The following is a 26,672-nucleotide window of genomic DNA, read 5'->3' on the forward strand; positions in this document are numbered from 1 at the left end:
TCAACACACATGGATTTTATTTCAAATGACAGATCTAGTCATTACTGACAGAACTATCAAAACAGCTTTAACATTAGAGTTCATACAGCAAATAAAGTGTAAACAAAATAATTAAGAAACGAGGATGTAATCGAACATCCCTGATTGTAGTGCACATAAATTTAAATAAAAGTAAAAAGAGGAATTCTATCAGAGACCTGCTGATATCCACTGAGAATCTAACTAGACTGAAACATCGCATTCATCACTGCAAACAGAAAGTTTAAATCAGAACGTGTTTAACAGTACTTATTTTACACAACCTTCAGTTCTAACATGCTTTGAGCACTCCTAATGCTCACATAGCCTAACTACACAAAACACGGTCTCTATAGCTATCAAATAAAACATACCCACTAACCCACACCACAAATGTTAAAATGGTAAGACTTGATAAGAGCATTAAAATGCTAGTAGAAAAAAAAAAAACAGTTCTAGCCAACATATGCAGATATGCACCATTATTTGCAATGCTTGTTAATGGCTTAGGCTACTAAAGAGTACAGCATGTAGGATTACTGTGTTGATTACTATATATTCTCTCATTGTTGCAACATTTTATGAAATCTAATGTAACAACCATAAAGCATAATGTTTTTTAATCAGCAGCTGTAGTCAGTACCTAATGTAAAAGCATAATTAAATGCACAGTATAAGTCATGAGCTTTAATTCAGATTTTCCTACAACCTTTAAGCACACTAATTAGAAAAGATTTCCTGTCTAAATAAACTAAATTAAAAAAATGTAAAGCTTAATAAATTACTGTTACACTTCATTTACAGGACTGCATTTCCCAGGATCCTTCACTGTAATGCAAAGCTTTTGTACGTCAAGATAAAACAATGGTTATTACGCAGGTCACACTTCTCCATCCTCGATCCGAGCTAGCTGCCTCTCCAGCACATCGATTCTGTGACCCTGAGCTATTACCAGAGCACGTAGAGCACGAACTTCTGTCAGGATGTCCGCTATCTGGTCATCCTGAAAAGAAACACACAAGAGAGAGAAAATGGGTTACTTAGCACAAAAATCAGCACATGCTTTTCACCTAGACATTCAAGACAAGAACAAGCATCCACTTACTGGCCTGATTTTAAGAGGCGGGAATAGGTGACCCACCAAAACGTGGGTTACATGCTAAACCCCACACAAACCTGGGTTGCTGGAGGTGTGTAGTAGCAACACTATGCCACTGTGCTTGAAACAACCTAAGCTCTGGTCCAACCTAAGCTGTAGCTTTCATATCTTAGCATATAAGCAATACACCATAAAGCAATTATAATGAAAAAGAATGTGTGTCGTGTTTACATATACAAAGAAATTAATAACAATTATTCATTTATTGACCAAATGTCACTTGGTTAATAAAAATCTGAGGAAAAGTCCAAGAGAAGTTGTTGGAACACTCAAAAAGGACACTGGATTTTTTACTGACAAAAAGCTTCTGTGCCATTGGCTTAATAAGTGTTTTTTTTTTAATCAGAGGGAGGCAATGATGTGGAATGGGCAAGTAAAAATGTTCCCAATTCTAGTTTGACACAAGTTTACATCTGGTCAGTGGTCTCCAATGTCTGATTCTCCTCTTCATGATGCACCTTACATTTTCAATAAAAGACAGATCTGGACTGCAGGCAGGTCAGTGAAGCACACTCTGTGTTTATGAAGATACACTTTTGTAGCATGTTCAGAATGAGTCCTGGGATAAACATTGACTTCCCGGGGAAAGACGTTGCCTTCATGACAGTCCATGTCTCTCCATAATATGAGGGCACTGATGCACCCACATACCATGACATGTTAGCTTTTGCAACTTTGGTGATAAAGAGTCTGGATGGCCCTTTTTTTGTTTGGCATCTAAACCTCAATGTCTGTTTTTCATGGAAACATGGACTCATCTGACCACAGCACACATCTCTTCTGTATTTTGGCCAATGAAAGATGAACTAGAACCCAAAGAACTCTGCAGACTCTGCTGAATAAAACTGATGTATGGTTTCTTCTTTGCGTAATACAGTTTCAGGCTACATTTCAATTATTTTCCAAAGTACTCCCGAGCCCATGTTTATATTTCTAATAATAGTTGCTGTCTAATTTCCCAATCAAAGTATTTAAAGCTCATGACATCATATGGCCCGATCACTTCCAGAGCTAAGAAATGAGGAACTTCAGATTCTACTAATAATGTTTAGTATAGTAAAGGGTCATCCTTTATCATCACTCCCAATGCTTAACATATTAAATATTTTTATAATTTATTACCCAAATTTCATTACTTTTCTTTTTATCAATATTCCTCTGCTGCTCTAAGCCAAACTCGCACATTGATCCTGTAGTGAACATCTATCTTAAACTGATGCATAGAGATTGGGGAACTAATACATAGTATGAGGAAGTAATACATCTTACTCAAGCCAAGTGACTTATTTCTGGCAAGACGTGAGTTCAGAGAGGATAAAAAATATCCAAGTGTTTCTTTAAATAAGCATTTTACTTTAACTTTGGGTGGCATGGTGGCTCAGTGGGTAGCACAGGATTGGCATGGGGGATGGGGGGGGGGGTTGACCCACAGCCCACTGCCTCCTTTTGCTCAACATATAGACAGCGCCTAAGGTGGTACTGATTTTAAAAATTTGGTGGTAAATGTCCAAAAACAAACTGTGGAAATAATGAAAATAAAACAACAATTTCTATAGGCTTTATATTATTTATTAAGGGCAAGCATTAATAATTAATAAACCAACAAAAAGTTAACTTAATTAATCCTTGCAGTAAATGATAAATCCACATACAGTGGACCCTTGACTTACGAATTTAATTGGTTCCTTTAATAGTTTTTTAATAGTTAAACCTATTTTTCCCATAAGAAATCATGTAAATAGAATTAATCCGTGCCAGGCCTTCCAAACCACCCCCTTATCTAACCTTGCTAATGTCTTAAATGGTCTTTTTTGTTATAAATACAAGTATATTTTCCCTTAATCTTAAATGATAGAATAGACATTCCTGTAATAAACAATAATAAACAACAATACACAGTAGTACTGTACATAAAAACACATCACATTTCAGTACAGTACGTGTGCTGTACTATACACCATATTAAATTTCCTTCTTTTTATATAAAATGTATCTACCAGAAACAACAATAACTCTCATATTTCTCTATTATGTCCTTCTTTATTTCAATAGTGTTGTATTTTGTAGGTGTATTTTGTAGCCGATTTCCTTCTTCTCTCTCACTCACTGTCCCCTCTGTCTGATACACAGTGGCAGGAGTAATTGTACAACAACAAATAGTGATTTTTTCATTTTCTCACCACTGTGTTTCCTCTGCATCTTCTTTGGGGACATTTTAATATTGGATTTTACAAAATATAAAGAAAACACCAGAAAAACACCATCCGCTGTCTGAATGATCGCTCACTATATATATATATACTGTATATATAGAGAGAGATGGTTGGAGTCAACTTGTTCGTAACGTCACGTGTTTCGTGAATTTCTGTTCGTAATCCGAAATGTGTTCGTATGTGAAATGTTCGTATGGTAAACCGTTCGTAGCACAAGGGTCTACTGTATTTCCTGCTTAAGTCTGCTATGCTGTTTCATTTAGATGCAGTCAACTAAATACGTGTTTTCATTTTTCTTTTTCTTCTTTATTTTGGTCAGGGTCATTTTGGGGCCCCCAGACAAAACCCATTACAGAGTCTCAGCCATGCCCCCAGACATGGCCCATCATTGTCTGTCTGTACATAGACGCCAGACCGGCTGGTACACCGCTGAATATTTGAACTATGGATCCCTTCAGTAGTGAGCAAGCATAATTTACCATTCCATGTTCACATGAATGTAACCTAATCATTAAGGTTTAAACTTTACCCTATAATGCACATACACTGCCTGGGTAAGTTTAATTCCCTTTTTTTAATGCATGGTCCAAATTCATATTTACTATTCATGCCTTTACATCAAGAAAACCGTGACACAGATTGTGTTCTTACCTCTTTCCTGGATCTGTCAGATCCTCCTTCAATCTGCCTTCCAACCTGTACCTGTACTGTCCTCTCACTTCCTGCGTTTCTGGTGGTAGAGCTATTGGTGGGAGACGTAGCTGAGCTGTCCTGAGGTAAAAATTTGGGTCTTCCCCGAAGTGTGTTGTATTTGGTGGGGGGAGCGCTGTAGCCTCCACTCAGAGAGACTAATGTCGGAGGAGCATCCTGTCCTGCGATCCATTCTTCAGCCAGAAGAGAAGGTTCTAGCCCTGCTGTGTCTGGGTACAGATCCACCTGGAAAAGGTCTGACTGGGGGGGCATTCAAACAACAGAGATTTGGTTTTAGATATGTATTATCAAACAGTTTATTAGGTGAATGTGAATTTAGACTAAGCCAAAACCCCCAATCATCTTCTTTGTTTTGATTGCATTCTGACATACATAAGATACACATAATGCTATTACCAACACTAATTTAGAAGTGTGACCAAATATAGCTGTGGTTTTAAAATAAGAAACTAATCTGTTTGATCTAATCTAACCTATCCATCTGATGCAATGCTAGTTCCTTTTTTAAAGTGCAGCTCTGATGCATGCATTTTAATTTTTATAAGGCTGAAGGTAGGCATACACCTGTAAGGGACATGTATGGTATGCCATTGCATTCTAGGGTTTTTGTATTTATTTCCGTTACTATTCTTTTATATACAAACAAAGGCACTGAGGCTGGAATACAAAAACAAACCCCCCTGCTTAATGGCTGTCTTATTAACGCTTGACAAACTATTTATTCTGATCACACGAACAAAGAGATAAGCTTTATGAAAGTGAATTTTGAATCTAGATAAAACAGAGATTGAGTTATTTGGACACGATGACTAGTGTGTTTGAAGAAGAAAGGTGAGGCAATCAAACCCCTCAGTGGTGTTACAATTATGCTCAGGGTTTTATGGCTGCCAGTGGATTGGACATACTGGCCCATTGCAAAGAAGTCATTATAAACATGGACAGGTGCAGCGTCCAGGTGGCGCAGCGGGATATTTCACTAGCACACCAGCGCTGAGCTTCTGGTAGTGCCTGCAGCAGACAAAATTGGCCACCGAGTCTGATGGGTGGGACAAGACCGGGCTAAGTGGGTGGGGTCTTAAAATGCTGTGCAAGGACCCTGGTTAGCAGACCGAGCCGCCTGTGCAGAAGTGGATGAGCCTCATGTGTGAATCCACTGAGGCACGGGCAAAAAACAAAGAGGTTGAGGGACCCTCCTTGAACGCAATTGGGATCCCCAGCAGCGTAAGACTAATTGGCTATGCTAAATCGGAAGAAAAAAATGCATAGATAATAAAAAAAAGATAGACAGTTGCAGACATGATTAAGATTCCAAGACTGTTATAGTGATGTAATAGTATGTGTCCCTTACCTAATATCTACTACTAATTTGTAGACAACACAAATAAATACATTTAAAATACATTTCTGTTTCTGCTATGTCTAAAACAGCTATTAGTCTAAAAACAACTTACCTTTCTTGGCACAGTCATGGAAATAGGCTCTACCTTTCTCTCATGAAGTTTATAGAACCTGAAAAACATAGTAAACAAAATGAAAAAAAAAAAAAAATGAAAAAAAATTATATATGTATAGTGTGTGTACTATCAGAATCAGAATCAGAATACTTTATTGATCCCAGAGGGAAATTGCAGATGAAGTTTATACAAAGCTTGTGTACAAAATTATTCTGTGCATTCCATCACAACACACCTTAATAGAGCCAAATATGCAAAAAACAAGAGAGAAAGATTTACTGAGAGGTTTTTATATTACATCTATATTACATCCTGGTGCCATGTGTTACAAGGGTTAACAATACACATCGGCCCGGCTGCCACATGATATAGGAAAAACAGATTCACCAAACCAGGTGAACTTTTCCTTTGCTCCAATGTTCAGTAGGACATGTGTTAGCATGGGCAGTTTTACTGGCCTGTGCAGACTAAGCAGCTCCATATACCCAAGACTATAAATCACTATGTGCTGTCACCTCTCCCAATCACCAGTATTAATATTTATTTTTTAATCAGAGCCACAGTGGTCTTTCTGTTAGTACATACTTATAGCTAAGGCTCTACCTAATTCACAGCTGTGATAATCGCATCACAGACAGTGAGATGAGCCTTTTTCTGTGTAATGTGCAATTTGCTGTGAAATTCAAAATTTAAGATTTGTGTTTAGTGATTTAACATTTTTAATTCGTGTAGCATTCAAGTGCCTTATCTTTACTGGTTAATTTGCACTATGTGGCGGGCCTAGTGTAACCGAGCGTCTTTAGAGTTTGCTGAGTTTATAAAGAAAGAAATAAACTGTACACAGACAAACTATCGGAAGCATAATACTGTACAGGCTTGTCCTTTTGAGGTGCAGCACAGACAATAGAGAGATGATCACGTGTGTAGAGAAGCACACTTTACCACTGATTACGGAAACCCCAAAGGGACAAAATGCACTCAATATGTAAACACATACATCAGACATTGTCAGCACACTACACCACAGAAAAGCCTATTACACTAGCAATCCTACGGCAATTCAGTTAGCAATCGGTTAGTCAAAATGTCCAAGATGTCAAAGTCTAAAGCAGCTAAAAACATGACTCAGGTAAGCATCCTTCGCTGTTTTGGAGATGATGTCATCTGACCAAAATGATTTGGGACTTGGTCTTTACACCTGCCCATATCTACGGACTCAGTTATGTGACAATGGTTTTCTGAAGCACTGCTGAGCCCATGTGTCTATACTTAGCACAGTAGCATGACGGAGTCTCATACGAAGCAGACTCTGAGAGTTCAAAGGTCACACACTTACAGCAGCGGTTTCTGGCTTTGCCCTAAACTGACTGAGCTCTCTCCAGATTCCCTGAATCCTTTCACAATATTATAACCAGTAGTAAATTATTTGGAATTTTGCTTTGACAAATGTTCTTTTTGAACTGTTTTACAAAGTGTTGAGCCATGACTCATCATTGCTTGTAAAAAAATTATCCTTGTACACAATCATGATTCCCTCACCTGTTACCAATTCACCTGCTTATTGTGGAACACTGTTACTTAAGGATTCTTTGTTTCTACGTTTATACTAAAGATTCTACGTTTGACTCTTATTTTGCCCCTGTACAAACTTTTTGGAGTGTGTTTCAGGAATCAAATTCTAAATGTGTTTCTATTTTACAAAATACAATAAAGTTATACAGTGAAAACATTGGGAATCTTAACATTCTACTTTTGTCAGTTACATAAAGATTCAAGAAACTGAACAAATCACAGATTCTTTATAAATAAGTACATAAGGTGTTTTACCTGGCTATTTCACATTTGTTAACATCCATGCCTCTCTTGCTGAGAAAGCCTGCTCCTCTCTGAGGCTCCTTGCTACTGTACAGACTGAGAAAGTGCACGTATGGTGACTCGTTGGTGATCTCAAAGTAGCGAATAGTGCAGTCTCCCTGTGCACAAGCAAATAGAAGTAATGTAGGTTGGGGGTTAGTGTAAATATGCGTGACTTTCTAAATTATCTATATAAAAATATGCTGAAAAACATAACATCACAAGCTCTTGTGTATACATATGTTTGTAATTAATCATGGCAGCGTAATACGAGTGTAGGTTAAATGTGATAGTAACATCTAGATACGCTACCTTTCCACACAGATAGACCATGTTTGTGTCTGGGTCATAGAAAGGAAGAAGAACTCCATTGCTGGTGTCCATTTCCTGAACAGCCATCGGCTCGGAGAGATCTTTCTAATAATTAAAACCACACACACACCAAACATACAGAAAAGACTGAGTAACATAAAAATACTTAGTACTATAATCCAGAGTCTATTATAGATGTAAGTTCAAATGTAACAGAACATTTCAAATTTATAACATAATTTATACTGCTCAAAAAAATGTAAGGGAACACTTAAATCACACATCGGATATTTATGAATGAAAAATTCAATTTGGAAATATTTACCAGTATAAATTGTGCTATACCAACAGTCAGTAGAAACCATTAATCGATTCACATCAAAAATCTAAGTAAAAAATAGAAATTTTAGGATGATTCAAAATGCACAAATTTCAACATGGCAACTAATAATGTGACTCAGCAAAGTGTATTGGCCCACATGCACTCCTGATGTCTAGGCATGCTCCCGATGAGAGGGTGGATGCTGGGGGATCTAGATCAAGGCACCAGTGAGCTCCTGGACAGTCTGTGGTGCTACTTGGCAGTGTTGGATGCACTGATACATAGCGTCCCAGAGGTTCTCATCTGGATTCAGGTCTGGAAAACATGACGGCCAGTTAATGGTATCAATGCCTACAAACTCTGGCCACATGAGGCCGGGCATCATCCTGCACCATGAGGAACCCAGGGCCCACAATATCAGCGTAAGGTCTGACAATGGTCCTAAGAGCAGTCAGTCATTCGGTAGGGCTCTAGCAGTGCTCCTCCTGTTCCTTCTTGCACAAAGGAGCAGATACTGGTCCTGCTGCCTGGTTGATGCCCTTCTACAGCCCTGTCCATATACATATAATGACCTCCACACTCTTGAGACTGTACTGGGAGAGACAGCAAATCTTCTTGGAGAGCTCATATGGATGTGCCACCCTGAAAAAGCTTGACTACCTGTGCAACCTGAATAGTCATGCTGCCAGTAGAGACAAGGACATTAGCAAAATGCAAAACTAGACAAGAATCAGTCATGAAGGACAGGGAAAGAGTAATTGTCTGTGGCCACCACCTGCAAAAGCAGTCCGTTTCGGGGGTTGTCTTGCTGTTCCTAGGCCAGTGCACCTGTTGTCACTTTAAGCAAGTGAAATGAATTCACAATCACTTATACTTCTTAACCGGACAGATTGATATCACTAAAGTTTAACTGACTTGGCATTATACTGTGATGATTAAGTATTCTCTTATTTTTTTATTACTTGAGGATGACACTATTCAACAATATGTGTGCCTAAAAACATTGATTCAATGAAAACCAACCCATTAAAAAAAGAAACGTGAATAGGGTGAATAAGATGAAAAGAGGGGCTTCCCCACAATATAAATAAAAATTTCTGCAGTAGAGCTATATTGGGTGATTAATTTGTAATACATTCATTAATTTATTTTAACATTCTTCATCCTAATTAAGGTCACAGTGGGTTCGGTTCCACCAGTTACTCATGGCACAAAGCACACACCCACGCATTAATTTCCTCAGACCTAGAGGCAGAATAAAGTAGCCCTCATTATATTTTGTTAATTAGGATTATATATCATTCATTATATTGTTTATTTCTTGCTGTTTGATTAAAAGCACTTAAGGTTTTTAGTTTATTTATAGTGGAAATCAGCGTGCGATATTATATCATGTCTGAGACAGAGCCATTAATTACGGAGTAGTTCATTATGTAGTGTATAAGCAAGATTTATAACACCAGTAACTTTTTAAATACACTTGTTAGGATTAATGATGCAAGATTGAAGTGTTTCCTCACACATGCACAACTGCAAAAAAAAAGCTCAGAATAATCACAAGCCTCATCAAAAATTGTGTCTTTGTTTTGTTGCTTCTCTTACCGTATCCCAGAGAGCAAGCTGTCTCTCACTCATGCGGCTAAAACCAGTTGTGAGAATTTTTCCATCAGCTAGAAAAACAGCCCTCATTGGCCTTGAACCCTCATGTACCTTGTCCCGCACCTAAGAACAGAAAGCAGTGACAATACATTCAATTACAAAAACAATTTATATCATACACATTACTTTAGAATTGCACTACTGTTACACAATCTAACTAATCATGATGCTGACCTTTCAAAGCACAGCCACTAAGATTTAGTTATATTAAATGTAATAAATACAAGCCAGTACCTTAGCTGCAGAGCCACCCTGTGTAATATTAGGATAAATTATTTGGTAGTATGTCGGTTTTCAATATTAGAATTAAGTGTTACATTGTTACGGCATTGTTTTTAATATAATAAGAATTAGACACTCAAACTAGCCTTGCATCTATTGGTTACTTGTGAGAAGAAGTAAAATTTCAGTATTAAATTACAACTTTTGTATTTAATAGTAATGAGGAGAGTAAACAATATACCATAATAACCAGAGTATTATTTGTGCTACGTTAACACATGAATAGATCAATATCACCAACTCTCATAATCTGAATATCAGATGCAATTGGTTCAAAATTGTGAAGCTTAACTAATGTCGCCTTTGAAAAACATGCGTTCACTCTTAATCACGTTTTACCAAAAGTACTCTTATAGTCTATATTTTACATAAAATAACATGGTTTGTAATGGACAGTTTGACCCCAAAAACCTATAAAGCAATTATTAATCCAGTTGTGGTGTTATTTACAATTTTACCAGTACATATATCAAATATTTTTAACACCAAAATGAGCATAAACAAGGTACGACATTATGACACAAAATAAATAACTTGTCTACATTGATTACATATTGATTGGAATTTCAAACTCCTCCATAAACTATTAATTGGATTATTATACTAAGCTTTTTCTAAACATGTCTTGAGTTATTCTGGCTTTGTGTTTGGAGTTATTGTCTTTTTATTGTCTTGCTTAAATTTAAAAATCTATTTTCCTGGCTGATTAAATTCACTCTTAATATGTCCTGGTAATGCCACCTCTGTAATGTCCCAGTATAGTTTTCAGAGAAGCAGCCCATTATAATGAGTCCACATTCACACTTCACTGGGAGTGTGTTATTCTTAGGTTTATTAAGCAACCCTGCTTTTCTTAAACAAAACAAGCTGAAAAAGAGTCTTACTTTTGTTTAACCTGACCATTGTTCTGATTTGTCTGAATTATATGCACATTTTAGACACCTCCCTGTGCTTTCATTTACATAGATGATTTTTGGGGTGGGGAACAAAAATAAATGTGGGTTATATGTGTAAATTTTAAGTGAAATATACAAAATAACAAAAAAAAGTAGTTGACCATGTAGAATGTAGAATTGTGTTTTTAACAGTTTAACGATAGCAGCTTCATTACATGTATATATATACACACACACATACACCGATCAACCATAACATTAAAACCACCTCCTTGTTTCTACACACACTGTCCATTTTATCAGCTACACTTACCATATAGGAGCACTTTGTAGTTCTACAATAACTGACTGTAGTCCATCTGTTTCTCTACATACTTTTTTTGCCTGCATTCACCCTGTTCTTCAATGGTTAGGACCCCCACAGGGCCACCACAGCGCTAGTGGATCAGACACCAGAAGTGCTTGTGAAGGTGCCCAGGTGGCGCAGCAGGATAATCCGCTTGCACACCAGCACCGAGTTTCGGAACTCCCCGGTTTGAAACTCGGTGTTGCCACCGGTCGGCTGGGCGCCATCTAGCGGGCATAATTGGCAGTGTCTGCAGCAGATACTAATTGGCCACCGTATCTGCAGGGTGGGGGCCGGACTATGTGTGGGTGAGTGGGTCTTCATGCAATGTGTGACCCTGATTGGCGGAAGAGCCGCCTGTGCAGAATGCATGGGCGAGATGAGGCGTGTACAGTGACGTGCTCTCCTCGGATGCAATCTGGCATCTATCAGCAGCGGAGGACGTTGAGTGCGCTAAATCGGGAGAAAAATGGGGAGAAAATGCATAAAAAAAAAGAAGAAGTGCTTGTGGAGTTTTAACATGCCGTGTCCACTCACTGTCCACTCTATTAGACACTCCTACCTAGTTGGTCCACCTTGTAGATGTAAAGTCAGAGACGATCGCTCATCTATTGCTGCTGTTTGAGTTGGTCATCTTCTAGAGCAGGGGTGTAAAAACTCACGGCCCGCGGGCCAGATCCGGCCCGCCGCGTCATTTGATCCGGCCCGCGAGAGCTTAAACGACTGTATGATTGTTGTGATGGTTCGAGTCGTTACAGAGATGTGCTTATAATTTAATGCGCTCCTGCGCCTTTAAGCGACAACGTGACATCGTAGTCATGGCAACTAACTTTAACCTTCGCTAAGAAGCCATGTGACTTTTACGGCAAAAGAACGCGGGGTAGCGTAGTCAGTAATGTAAACAATAATAAATAAATACAAATAATTATATTGCAGTATAATACCCAAGCATCGTCTGTAAGTAGTGGCGTTTATATTCTCAGTTGTTAGTAAATGTTTAGTAAGTATATCACAGCATTTTAGTTACCAATTTACCGTAATTAAATACTGTTGTTACGTTACTATAGCAATTAGTATCTTTACACACAATTTTAACTCGTTATTTTACGTTTGGTTAAATCTCATATTGTACCAGATGTAACACTTGACTACAGCTGTGTGCTTTTACTGTATGAAGTTCTTTATTGTTTTTATTGTTTGTATTTTTACTTCATTTTGATGCACACAGCTGGGGAGCAAATAAACCGACTGTATTCTGAAGGGGTCTGTCTGTCTGTCTGTCTGTCTGTCTAGCTGAGAAAGGGGGATAAACTATTAGTGAGGGCAGAATGATTGTCTTAAAATACACTGTAAAATCCTAAATAAACTGCATCTTTCAAAATGCAGGCTGATTTTGTGACCTGCAAAGTGTGACACAGCCTGCCAGTAGATGATGTTACACATATTTACACATGATCCTAAAATGTACAAAAAGATAATTAAGAAAATTAAGCATGAGGAGGAAATTTAATGAAAGTGAAAACAAGTTTGTGCTTCAGGAAGAGAAACCGGTGCGTCTCTTGTGTTATGAGGCCATGTCTGTGGTAAAGTAGAACAATATAAATGCAGAATTCAGCCTCCAAGAAAAACAGCAATGTGACTGCAATCACAGCAGGATACGTTACAATCGGCCCTTTGAGGGCCACCATAATGCTGATGTGGCCCTCGGTGAAAATGAGTTTGACACCCCTGTTCTAGAGCTTCATCAGTGGTCACAAGACGCTGCCCAGGGGGCGCTGTTGGCTGGATATATTTTTGGTTGGTGGACTATTCTCAGTCCAGCAGTGACAGTGAGGTGTTTAAAAACTCCATCCGCATTGCTGTCTTATCCACTCGTACCAGCACAACCCACAAACACACCACCACCATGTCAGTGTCACTGCAGTGCTGAGAATGATCCACCACCCAAATAATGCCTGCTCTGTAGTGGTCCTGTGAGGGTGCTGACCATTTAAGAACAGAATGAAAGGGGCCGGGGCTAACAAAGCATGCAGAGAAACAGATGGACTACAGTCAGTAATTGTAGAACTACAAAGTGCTTCTATATGGTAAGTGGAGCTGATAAAATGGACAGTGAGTGTAGAAACAAGGAGGTGGTTTTAATGTTATGGCTGATCGGTGTATATATAAATATGTATAAAAATGTGTGTGTGTGTGAACTTTATATTGAGAAAGGGCTTAAAAAGAGTTTGCCAAGGATTGCCAAGGCTGACCTTAAGGACGAGTCCACGTCTAGGATCAATGACACGCAGAGCTTTGTCCTTGCAGGTGGTGCAGATTAGACTGCCATCTCTGTTCCAGCACACACTGTAGATCTGATCTGGATGCTCCTCACTCAACTGGTACACCAGCTCACCAGTGCCAATGTCCCATACACATATTACATTGTCACAACCTAAAACAAATAACCCAAATAACCAAATCTTTAGACAAAGTGAAAAAAAGCTGAAAGAATATGTCTGGTCAGCAGTCTTAATGCTTGACTACAAATTTACAATAGCATCATTTGCATGCTAATTCAAATAAGGGGTAGTGGCTTCAGTGTTCTGAGGATTCTAATTTTACTGCAGCTCACTACAAGGCTACATATCCTACACAGATAGAATCACACTAACAGATTTTAAGGAAAATGCAGTTTTAAAAGCACAAAAACTTACATATGGTCAGAGTAAGCTCATGTCACTCATAGCTAACCTCATCTTTCATCTACAACAGAGGTCCTAAACATTACCTTCCAAACTTCCAAAAGTTCAAAAGGTGGGCCAAAGGATAAAGTCTGGACTTGTATAGGCCAAGCAAAAGTTATTTTGTCAATTATTTTGTCAAAAAGCTTTTTAAAATGTTCTAAAATTTAATTTAAATGTACTGCAATTACCTTTAAAAAGTATTTTTCTGATATTTTTATTACATTCTGACCATTACTTTTATCCACCACATCATAAAAAAAGAAAGAAATCTTCAATTTTCAATAAGAACTATTTTTCCTGGACAAGCAGACTAGAAGAGTATAGCATAAAATAATATATGTATTTTCCCTGCATCTTCTTCATTTATTAATTCATCTCACATCACTAAATTATTCTGGTCTGCTTGTCCAGGCAAAATAGAACACAAGATGGTAAATGTACACCCAACATGGTGCTGGACTGTCACAGGCCATCACTCATTTACACTCACAGCAATTTATAGTTCATTCAGCATTTTGCAGATGATTTTATTCAAAAAGATTTACAATTGTATAAAAACAATCTAAACAAGTCAAGTACCTTAATCACTGAGCTACCACTGCCCTACCTTCTTGGGCAAAGAATTTGGATTCCAGATCAGATTCCATGTTTAGTTTTTTTTTTTAAGTGAAAATACAAACCCCATTTTCAGAAGAGTTAGGAGATTTTGCGAATGCAATAAAAACAAGAATACAGTGTATCACAAAAGTGAGTACACCCCTCACATTTCTGCAGATATTTAAGTATATCTTTTCATGGGACAACACTGACAAAATGACACTTTGACACAATGAAAAGTAGTCTGTGTGCAGCTTATATAACAGTGTAAATTTATTCTTCCCTCAAAATAACTCAATATACAGCCATTAATGTCTAAACCACCGGCAACAAAAGTGAGTACACCCCTAAGAGACTACACCCCTAAATTTCCAAATTGAGCACTGCTTGTCATTTTCCCTCCAAAATGTCATGTGACTCGTTAGTGTTACTAGGTCTCAGGTGTGCATAGGGAGCAGGTGTGTTCAATTTAGTAGTACAGCTCTCACACTCTCTCATGCTGGTCACTGAAAGTTCCAACATGGCACCTCATGGCAAAGAACTCTCTGAGGATCTTAAAAGACGAATTGTTGCGCTACATGAAGATGGCCAAGGCTACAAGAAGATTGCCAACACCCTGAAACTGAGCTGCAGCACAGTGGCCAAGATCATCCAGCGTTTTAAAAGAGCAGGGTCCACTCAGAACAGACCTCGTGTTGGTCGTCCAAAGAAGCTGAGTGCACGTGCTCAGCGTCACATCCAACTGTTGTCTTTGAAAGATAGGCGCAGGAGTGCTGTCAGCATTGCTGCAGAGATTGAAAAGGTGGGGGGTCAGCCTGTCAGTGCTCAGACCATACGCCGCACACTACATCAAATTGGTCTGCATGGCTGTCACCCCAGAACGAAGCCTCTTCTGAAGTCTCTACACAAGAAAGCCCGCAAACAGTTTGCTGAAGACATGTCAACAAAGGACATGGATTACTGGAACCATGTCCTATGGTCTGATGAGACCAAGATTAATTTGTTTGGTTCAGATGGTCTCAAGCATGTGTGGCGGCAATCAGGTGAGGAGTACAAAGATAAGTGTGTCATGCCTACAGTCAAGCATGGTGCTGGGAATGCCATGGTCTGGGGCTGCATGAGTGCAGCAGGTGTTGGGGAGTTACATTTCATTGAGGGACACATGAACTCCAATATGTACTGTGAAATACTGAAGCAGAGCATGATCCCCTCCCTCCGGAAACTGGGTCGCAGGGCAGTGTTCCAGCATGATAATGACCCCAAACACACCTCTAAGACGACCACTGCTTTATTGAAGAGGCTGAGGGTAAAGGTGATGGACTGGCCAAGCATGTCTCCAGACCTAAACCCAATAGAACATCTTTGGGCCATCCTCAAGCGGAAGGTGGAGGAGCGCAAAGTCTCGAATATCCGCCAGCTCCGTGAGTGGAGGAGTGGAAAAGCATTCCAGTGGCAACCTGTGAAGCTCTGGTAAACTCCATGCCCAGGAGAGTTAAGGCAGTTCTGGGAAATAATGGTGGCCACACAAAATATTGACACTTCAGGAACTTTCACTAAGGGGTGTACTCACTTTTGTTGCCGGTGGTTTAGACATTAATGGCTGTATATTGAGTTATTTTGAGGGAAGAATAAATTTACACTGTTATATAAGCTGCACACAGACTACTTTTCATTGTGTCAAAGTGTCATTTTGTCAGTGTTGTCCCATGAAAAGATATACTTAAATATCTGCAGAAATGTGAGGGGTGTACTCACTTTTGTGATACACTGTATGTCAATCTGTGATTTATTTAGGCAAATTAGACGTGAAATAGCTGTCATTTTGCTGGGGAAAAGACAAAACAATTTATTAACTGAAGTTAGTAGGGACTATGCCAACAACATTAGCTACCAATGGTTTGCCAATGAGTTGACCAGCAATTGCAAACCAATGCTTATCCCTAGGGCACTGACTACCAAAAAAATCTACAGAAATTTTTTGTCAAAGTAGAGAGCAAAGACTTATTACTGATCAGAGATTACAATTCAATCGTATTCAACACAGGTGTAAAGAATTAGTGCTGATGAGCACAGTAGCACCTGGGGAGTGTAACTTATTTAGGCCTGATACACCTAGGGACAATTCTGAGTACACTGTCTACTGTCTTATCAGAGTAACTCCTCATACTATTCCTCTACCAGGACAAACTACCTGATAAATTATAGTTACCAATTATTTAATTAGGTACACATTTCTGTAGTAGTATTGTTGTCTAAATTATTGTCTTATCACCATGTAGTGTATTTATCTTAATACTACAAGTGATTGTGATAGTTTGCTTAGATAGATAGATAGATAGATAGATAGATAGATAGATAGATAGATAGATAGATAGATAGATAGATAGATAGATAGATAGATAGATAGATAGATAGATAGATGTGGTGCAAATAAAAATGTAGAAAATTGTAACATATGAAGTAGTTGTACAGACAGCTTCATATAATAATTACCTGCAGTTAGAAGGATGTTGAGGGCAGTAGGGTGCCAGGCCAGAATACCCACTCTTTTACTGTGTCCCTCGAGAGTTACTGAAGCCTCAGTCATGGGCAATGTCAGACCAATATCAGGAATCTGCCAGACCTAACATCAGCACAAGACACCTTTCAATTAATTTTGTATTATAAATATAGGCACATAAACAAACGTGACAACGTTCCCATACAAATACAATACAAAATGTTAGATACATTTGCATTAACAGCTAAACTAAAAACAAACATCATTAATTTACCAAATAATTATTAACACGCATTACTAATAATTTTGTCTACGAGTTGTAAATGTCTTAGGAATTTATTCATGTAAATAAGTTATACTGACATAAGTAGAACATACCAATATAGCATAACTTGCTTAGAGTAAGTTTGTGGTTTGTTTAACATAATATACCATCATATCAGAATGTTATTAGCGCAATTTTGTGACACGTAATGTGCCAATAAACCCATGTAATAATACATTAATAACAACAAATCAGAAAGCAGACTGAACATACACTCTTGTTACAAAATCTAGTGGCAATACTATCTATAAGGGTAAAGGCTGTTACAGCAATAAACAATAAAAGAAATTTCATATTAATATACAGTGGGGCCAAAAAGTATTTAGTCAGCCACTGATTGTGCAAGTTCTCCTACTTAGAAAGATGAGAGAGGTCTGTAATTTTCATCATAGGTACACTTCAACTATGAGAGACAAAATGAGAAAAAAAAAATCCTGGAAATCACATTGTAGGATTTTTAAAGAATTTATTTGTAAATTATGGTGGAAAATAAGTATTTGGTCAATAACAAAAGTTCAACTCAATACTTTGTAACATAACCTTTGTTGGCAATGACAGAGGTCAAACGTTTCCTGTAAGTCTTCACCAGGTTTGCACACACTGTAGCTGGTATTTTGGCCCATTCCTCCATGCAGATCTCCTCTAGAGCAGTGATGTTTTGGGGCTGTCGCTGTGCAACACGGACTTTCAACTCCCTCCACAAATTTTCTATGGGGTTGAGGTCTGGAGACTGGCTAGGCCACTCCAGGACCTTGAAATGCTTTTTACGGAGCCACTCCTTCGTTGCCCGAGCGGTGTGTTTGGGATCATTGTCATGCTGGAAGACCCAGCCACGTTCCATCTTCAATGCTCTCACTGATGGAAGGAGGTTTTGGCTTAAAATCTCACGATACATGGCCCCGTTCATTCTTCCCTTAACACGGATCAGTCGTCCTGTCCCCTTTGCAGAAAAACAGCCCCAAAGCATGATGTTTCCACCCCCATGCTTCACAGTAGGTATGGTGTTCTTGGGATGCAACTCAGCATTCTTCTTCCTCCAAACACGACGAGTTGAGTTTTTACCAAAAAGTTCCATTTTGGTTTCATCTGACCACATGATATTCTCCCAATCCTCTTCTGGATCATCCATATGCTCTCTGGCAAACTTCAGACGGGCCTGGACATGTACTGACTTAAGCAGGGGGACACGCCTGGCACTGCAGGATTTGAGTCCCTCTCGGCGTAGTGTGTTACTGATGGTAGCCTTTGTTACTTTGGTCCCAGCTCTCTGCAGGTCATTCATCAGGTCCCTCCGTGTAGTTCTGGGATTTTTGCTCACCGTTCTCATGATCATTTTGACCCCACGGGATGAGATCTTGTGTGGGGCCCCAGATCGAGGGAGATTATCAATGGTCTTGTATGTCTTCCATTTTCTTACAATTGCTCCCACAGTTGATTTATTCACACCAACCTGCTTGCCTATTGTAGATTCACTCTTCCCAGCCTGGTGCAGGTACAATTTTCTTCCTGGTGTCCTTCGACAGCTCTTTGGTCTTGGCCATGGTTGAGTTTGGAGTCTGACTGTTTGAGGCTGTGGACAGGTGTCTTTTATACAGATAACGAGGTCAAACAGGTGCCATTAATACAGGTTAGAAGAAGAAGAAATTACAGGTCTGTGAGAGCCAGAAATCTTGCTTGTTTGTGGGTGACCAAATACTTATTTTCCACCATAATTTACAAATAAATTCTTTAAAAATCCTACAATGTGATTTCCTGGATTTTTTTTCTCATTTTGTCTCTCACCGTCTCTCACTTGTACCTATGATGAAAATTACAGACCTCTCTCATCTTTCTAAGTAGGAGAACTTGCACAATCAGTGGATGACTAAATACTTTTTGGCCCCACTGTACATGCTTTTGGATGTTATGTTCATGTGTTTTGGCCAAAAACAGTTTTGTATACAGAAACAGTAAAATGCTGACTCTGTATTTACAGTGTACTCATCAATTTTTACAATGGGTGTGTTCACACATAAACCCTATGCAGTTCATTACCAGTGCATTAGAAAGAAGAGTGAGAAAATGAGTGTGAAAGTTAACCCTGTGTAAAATAACATGATTATAGTGTTCTCTCAATATTCTAATAGTTTAATAGTTAAGTTGTAAGATTAGTAAAATGTTTACAAAACTGGGTTTGTTCACAGTTGCTTTTTGTGGAATGGCTTAATTACCTTGACTGTACAGTCCTCTGAAGCACTGGCAATCAAGTTGTCATCATGTGGTGACCACTGAATCTCGAGGACAGGAGCAGCATGGCCACAAACTGTGGGAGTGGTCTGGTCTACTCTACCGGTCTAAAAGTAAGAGACGACATAATAACATAAAACTGGCAATCCTGACTTAAAGGAACAAATAAATACACATCTGTTATTTACAGCCACAGAGTCCTAATGTTTTTTGTTAATAAAGTATAGGAAGAATTGTTAACACTAATCAATTACTGTCAACGACTATCAAAAGGTTATTATAATATTTTTTATAGGATAATTTATTATACATAAGAAATTGTTCGAGTTAAATGTCAAATGTGTTTTGTGACCTTGTTAAGTGGTACTACAACAAATGCTCCACCACCTCCAGCCTCAGTAATAACAGCCATGAATTTTGGATTGGCTGCACAGAGTGCCCCATCCCATGTCACACGAGAAACTCTGACATCATCCAGGCATTGCTCTGCCTTCCACGCCTGGGCGAATACATGGCGGAACTTACTTTGCCTAACTACCCTCCTGAAGGACATGACTGTGGGAAGAAGAACAGAGGGATTTAGAGCTTGTGCCATCAGAAGTAAAAAAAATACTAATAAACATTATAATGCTACCAGAAAATAATGCTGTTAAAAATAATGCAAATGCTATTATGGATTATATAAATGATGTGTACCAATTTGATTGCTTAAGCTTTAAGTCACTAGTAGGGTGGAATGGCCTTTTATTTTGTTGTTAAGCTATGGTGCTTATGCTTTTTTGGCATAGCCTCATCCTACAGCTGTTATATTTCCAAACAACAAGCACAATATGTTACCCTGTACAACTCGGGTAATCATGACATCAACAAAATGTTTGTTTTATTAACACTCTAAGAATGTCTTGATAATTTTATAACATTAACCAATAACATTGTGGCAAAGTAAGAAATTGTGGTATACAAGCTATCAGGCAGGATTCTTATAAACATTATATGATGATAACACTCCAGCCTGACTGTAGGTTCACTACATACACCGATCAGGCATAACATTATGACCTCCTTCCTAATATTGTGTTGGTCCACCTTTTGCTGCCCCATACGCAACAAACTGTGATGCACTGTGTATTCTGACACCTTTCTATCAGAACCAGCATTAACTTCTTCAACAATTTGAGCTACAGTAGCTCGTCTGTTGGATCGGACCAAACAGGCCAGCCTTTGCTCCCCATGTGCATCAGTGAGCCATGGCCAGCCATGACCCTGTCGCTGGTTCTCCACTGTTCCTTCCATGGACCACTTTTGAAGGGATAATCAGTGTTATTCACTTCCCCTGTCAGTGGTCATAATGTTATGCCTGGTTGGTGTACATATGCAGTCGTGCTTCAAGGGTTGTTTGTTAGTTTGTTTATGTATTGGTTTAACACGATCTCAACTCATTGGTGACATTCATGGGAGGAACAATGAATATTTTCTTCTTTTTTTAATAAATAAAGGTCATAGTCATAGTCTTTTTTTGTTTAGCATGCTTCAAGGCAGAGGTGGAAAGTAACGAATTACATTTACTCGCGTTACTGTAATTGAGTAGTTTTTTTGTGTACTTGTACTTTTTAAAGATTTTACAGCCTGTAATTTTACTTTTACTTAAGTAGGTTTTGTATTAAGAATTGTAATTCGCTCCATTTTAAATAAGTAGGGCTTGCAAACTGAACCACTGAGTTAACGAGTCAGAAACGACTCTTTTCAAATGAATTATTCATTGGAATCGATTCAGGGAGCAGTGCTCTTATCTATGGTTTCATTATCGTCTCTGTTTCATTATAATGTTGTGCATAAACAACTCCATGAATCGGTTCATTTGGTGAAGAGATTCAGATGTATAAACCAATCAGAGCTTCAGAATTCAGATTCTGGGCGGAATTTCAATCTCTTTCTTCATTGGTTGTTGTATAAATGACAGTTTAGTGAACGAATCACCAATTTAAGCTTTTTACTGGGAAAGCTGAGAGAATAAATGATCTACAATGGTTTTCATTAGTTAGGTGGATGATTGTTGGGTATGGATTTATATATTCTAGAAACATACAAGATGGTCTTATATTAAGTGGATTATATCCCTAATGGAACAACACACGGATATAGATCAGGTAAGCAGATAAGTGGTTATGATTTTCTGTTGCTGTGTGATTGATCTAGGTCGTGGTTCTGCTGTTTACGGTTGGCTTTCATTTCATTCCGCTCAGGTAAACACCCGACATCCCCCCCCCCCCCCCCCCCCCCCCCCCCATGCCTGCCACCAGCCCAAGGTGTTCCTTATTTCCAGTTCTGAAAGTTGGGCTCCCTAGTTGACACTATTGACCTGAACCAAGTTAGTTAGTGTCAAGTCCAACAAGCTATAAAATAATGCTAACGTTAAACAGTAATTTATTGAGGATAAACAGAAATAATGTTATTTTGAATTGATAACAGCAGTTGTAGTCTGTTAGGTGTGTAGCGAGGTTAAATCCACACATGAACTGCTAATATGTTGCATGGCTGGTGAGCTGTGTAGTCTGCTGTGTCATAGATCTATGAACTTCTGTTGGAAAATGATGTTCCTCCTTCTGTTAAAAAAGTAACGTTTACTCTGAGTACATTTTAAATGAGTTAGTTTTTACTTGAGTAGATTTTTAGACTAGTAACTTTACTTGTACTTAAGTAAAAAATCATCAAAGTAATAGTACTTTTACTTGTGTACAATATTTTAGTACTCTTTCCACCTCTGCTTCAGGGTAAGGAAGAAGCTAACTGTCTACTATTGATTGCACTCTTGTAGTAAAAGTAGGAACCCCTTCCTCTTTTAAAGTGTAACTCTAGCCATCTAAAGCTCTCATGTGACTATTCAAGTAGGACTGGACATGATGACTGTAACAAGCAGAACTTTAATCTGCTTATTAACATAACCGGTTGGACCCTCTAATGGGTTATGTGTAAAGCAAATATTTGTGGAATAAATACTAGCCTAAAGCTATCCCATGCTGCTCAAGTGCTTTTCTGTTCCATAGGGTACAAACATGTACATGTAAATCTACTTCCAAATCATACCAAGGTCTCTTTTTGTACTGTAAATTGTGTAAAATTATACTTTGGAAAAACCCTACATCTTTTTAAATCTAGTTCCTCTTAAACTCAAAACCCAGATAATAAGTAGGCAATGTTTGCCAGCTTTGTGTGCATTGCTTTCATAACAACCACAAGATTACTTGATTATTAATATAAACATCATTGCTATGGGTTCCATCTCACTTAATACCTTTCTTTAAAGATTTTTATTTAACCTTCGGTCACAGTTTTCAGTTTTAAAATTATAAAAGGAAAGTAAAAGTATTCCATACCAAAGAGCTCCCATAACAACACAAAACTACAATGCAGAGTTATGTTGCATTTTAATAATATGTTGCATGAATAATAAGTAAATAATAATCTGCGGGCACAGTGGTGCTTGCTATTGCCTCACGGCAAGACGGGCCTGAATTTGATTCCCCAGCTGGAAAGCCTGGGTCTTTTCTGTTTGTATTTAGCATGTTCTCCTTGTTTCCTTTCACCGGAGCATCTGAGGGAAATTCATACATAGGGGGGCAATAATGATTATGAATTCCTCACAGAAAGGACCCAGACCTCTGGAAATCAGACCCAGGATCTTCATGCTGTGAGGCGACGGTGCAGTGAGCCACTGTGCCACCAAGCACTGACCTATTTTTTGTACACAAGCCTTTATACTTCTTTCACTTTAGTTTTTTACTTTTATTTTACACTTCTTTTTACTTGGCAGGTGAAACCATAGTATTGCATGTGGAGAGTCACATAAGCATCCGTGATCAGCGACCCCCCGTGCTGGCACCTCGACCGGTCATCAGAGGTCGTAATTGCCCCAGCGGTTAGAAACCCTGTTCCAGCCATCATCCCTCCCCTTACAGACACACCGTCAATCTGTCTCTGTGTAGGTGCCCAGTTGGCTGATAGCAAGATGGTCCAGATGGTCAAACTGTAACCCTAGAACAACCCTCCAAAATAGGTCTGCCACAGATAAAAACTAAGCTGCTTGAACACAGGTGACACTGTCCATAGTCAAGCAAGCTTTGCTACAGACATTGCTACAGGCTAAGAGGCTGCTATTAAAGAAAGAGCTTCTGCTCCTGCCCATATGATTAGCTACAAAACATAAATACAGCATTAAGGTTATGATTAAGAGGCAGGGGGAACTTTCATCTGTGATATCCTTTAAGACTATGGCAATACAAACAGTGGTGTAACTAGGAGCTCATGGGCCCCAGTGCAAAAAAAAAAATTTGGGGCCCCCTCAACAAATTTCGTACTGTACTGTACTGTACTGTACACCTGTATATGACAAATAAAGCATATATATATATATATATATATATATATATATATATATATATATATATATACTGCATGCTGATAGCTGATCAAAATGAATTAAAGGTAGGTGAAATTAAATTAAAGTGAAGTGAGTTCATGTCGTTAGTAGTTACGTCCCTGAATACAAAGCTCGATGACATATATTACTTATGAGTGTATGTAAAAGTCTGACCTTAACCTTTGCTCTGTACATACACACTAGCATATGAGGGTCAGTATTACACAAAAAACTAATGGACCATAGTAAATATAGGCTAATAAGCATGTGGGTTTATTATATAAATGATGTGGTTAATCAAAACAATCTAATGCATGGATAATGAAAGGAATGAGTGGTCTTTGATTGTCAGTGTGTCAATGGTACATGGAAAGAATCATTATGGAAAAGATATCCATCCAAATCAGACCACTGACATTTAACAAAAGATAAAACCCAATTATGAATTGTGAGTGCGCCATTCTGCTACTAATCGATTAATATGATTGTTGTCTATCACTTTAGGTCTTGGTTTTTTATGAAATAGGCCTAAAACAGCAAGCTAGACAAATAAATAGTACAAATATACAATAATCCCCTTTCAGTCGGTTGGTGTAGTTTTGCATATGAGGGTAAAATATTCAGCTCACTGGCAGCGCTCCTAATAAATGCATTTCAAAAAAATAGCACACATAGTTTATTTTCTGTATATATATTTTCTTCACAATAAAAAACATAAATTGACACGGGCGACAGGTAAGAAAGAATTAATAAAGGTTGTATACACTCATCCCTAGAATTAAGTGTCCCGGAATGAAGCGTCAACCCGAAAGAACCATTGTTTAGGCACTAAAAGTCAGAATTCTGTAGACTAAAGCAATATCCAACACTTCACATACAAAACAAATAAATTGAAATAAATTGAAATAAATTATAAAACACTACAGTCTGTATATATAATTATTTACTGCGTTACGTACCTCAATAGTCTAAACGTAGCCGGGGCGGGGATGGAATTGACTGCGTCCCTATGCGCATACTACCGTACTACGCAGTCTAGTATGGAAGCATAATAACTACCCTACAGTACTACTACTACCTAGTAGGCTAGTATGCATTTTGACAAGCAGCCTTTGTCAAACAGCCTATTTCCTGCTTCATTTGTCTGAACTCACATTGCGTGTCAGGTTTCCATTAAATTACAAAAAAATGCAAACATTTATTATTTGTCGAGGGCTTCGACTAGAAGAGCGTGTTATTTAGTCATTTATCATATGACTGAAGTACAGACGTTCAGAATAAGACACCTGAGGGCTCCTATTTAATGGCAAAATTCAGAATAAAAGTCCCAGCCAGTAACGTCTGGATATTGTTTAATACAAAAAACGGTATTATTGAAAGCACCGTGTCTGAAATATGCAGAAACAGAACAGTCTGTAACTCAGTTTCTAATAATCAATGTAGTGGCATTAAATATGAGGTGTGTGTATATCGGTTAAAAGGCAGTCAAGGGAATAAAGCTGGCATCCTATACCTGACTTGATACAAATACTGTGATGTCATTAGTACAGCTTTAATACTTATTTGATTAGGCCTTATCAGGCCTAATTTGATTCTATATAGGCAAGCTGTAGCCTAGTGGTTAAGGTACTGGACTAGTAACCATAAGGTCGCTGGTTTAAGCCCCACCACTGCCAGGTTGCTGCTGTTGGGCCCTTGAGCAAGGCCCTTAACCCTCAATTATGTGCTCAGACTGTATACTGTAACTATAATGTAAGTCGCTTTGGATAAAGGTGTCTGCTAAATGCTGAAAATGTAAAATGTAAATGTATAAAATGAGATAATGATAAATTATGGGTGAGCTGGGTTGGTTGGTAAATATTTTTACCCAAATATCACAAACAATTTGATATAGCCAAAATATAAAGAGACCTGACCATGTGTTTGTTTTACATCCCCTTCCAAAACCATGGACATAAATATGCAAACACAACCCATCCCATTATGAGGCTATTTAATTTTTAGCACAAAAAAAAAACACTTAAATCGTCAGCATGATTGATTAAAGAATTCATTTTCAGTATTTGCTTAATTCTAGTCCTTGGGTCAAGCACCTACTAAGAACTCTGGGCACAGGTCAGTAATAAACCCTGGGCAAACACCAATCCACTGCAGGGCAACACATCCACACTTACTAAATCATGGTCAGATTTTGAGAGGTTGGAAGAAATAGAACTATTCAGAAAAAACCCACACACACTCTACCAGCTTTGCCACTGTGCAACCCTTATTGTAAGCAGTCTTTTTAGATTCAGGAATTATTTATGACTAAGATCATGTTGTGCACTTGTGCCAGTTAGTCCCAGCATAGGATTGGTTCAGCATGTTTGAAGGAGATCAATATAAATCATAAATATAAATATAAGGAATTTTTCCAGGCTTTCTAAGAACAAACAATAATTAAACACTTTTTTTTTTATCAAGGACACATGGTGTCACTGAAGTAAAGCACAGTCTGTGGTACCTTAACCAGAGTGTAGGCAAGGAGGGGACTCACTTTCCAGGCTTCCCTTCTTCAGAATGGACAAATGTGTCTGCATTGATTGTTGCCAATGCTTAGATTCCATTATAAATTGCTGCAGTAATGGGCATTTACGACCGGTGCCCCACACTAGC

The 26,672-nt window shown here is 38.3% G+C and overlaps 1 protein-coding gene across 1 annotated transcript; it reads right to left on the reverse strand.

Annotated features, from left to right (window-relative positions):
• Nucleotides 1-25,045, reverse strand: coro1b (coronin, actin binding protein, 1B). The gene is made up of 11 exons (XM_062993137.1): nt 24,977-25,045; nt 19,953-20,155; nt 19,585-19,707; nt 17,043-17,172; nt 13,479-13,660; nt 9,646-9,765; nt 7,722-7,826; nt 7,383-7,528; nt 5,553-5,610; nt 4,042-4,341; nt 1-1,021 (listed from the first exon to the last, which is right to left on the reverse strand). The coding sequence occupies exons 2-11, from the start codon at nt 20,151-20,153 to the stop codon at nt 899-901; spliced, it is 1,488 nt and encodes a 495-aa protein (XP_062849207.1). The 5' UTR covers nt 20,154-20,155; nt 24,977-25,045; the 3' UTR covers nt 1-898.
• Nucleotides 25,046-26,672: the final 1,627 nt, after the last annotated feature.

This window comes from Trichomycterus rosablanca, chromosome 4 (assembly GCF_030014385.1).
Source record: "Trichomycterus rosablanca isolate fTriRos1 chromosome 4, fTriRos1.hap1, whole genome shotgun sequence".
Taxonomy (NCBI): domain Eukaryota; kingdom Metazoa; phylum Chordata; class Actinopteri; order Siluriformes; family Trichomycteridae; genus Trichomycterus; species Trichomycterus rosablanca.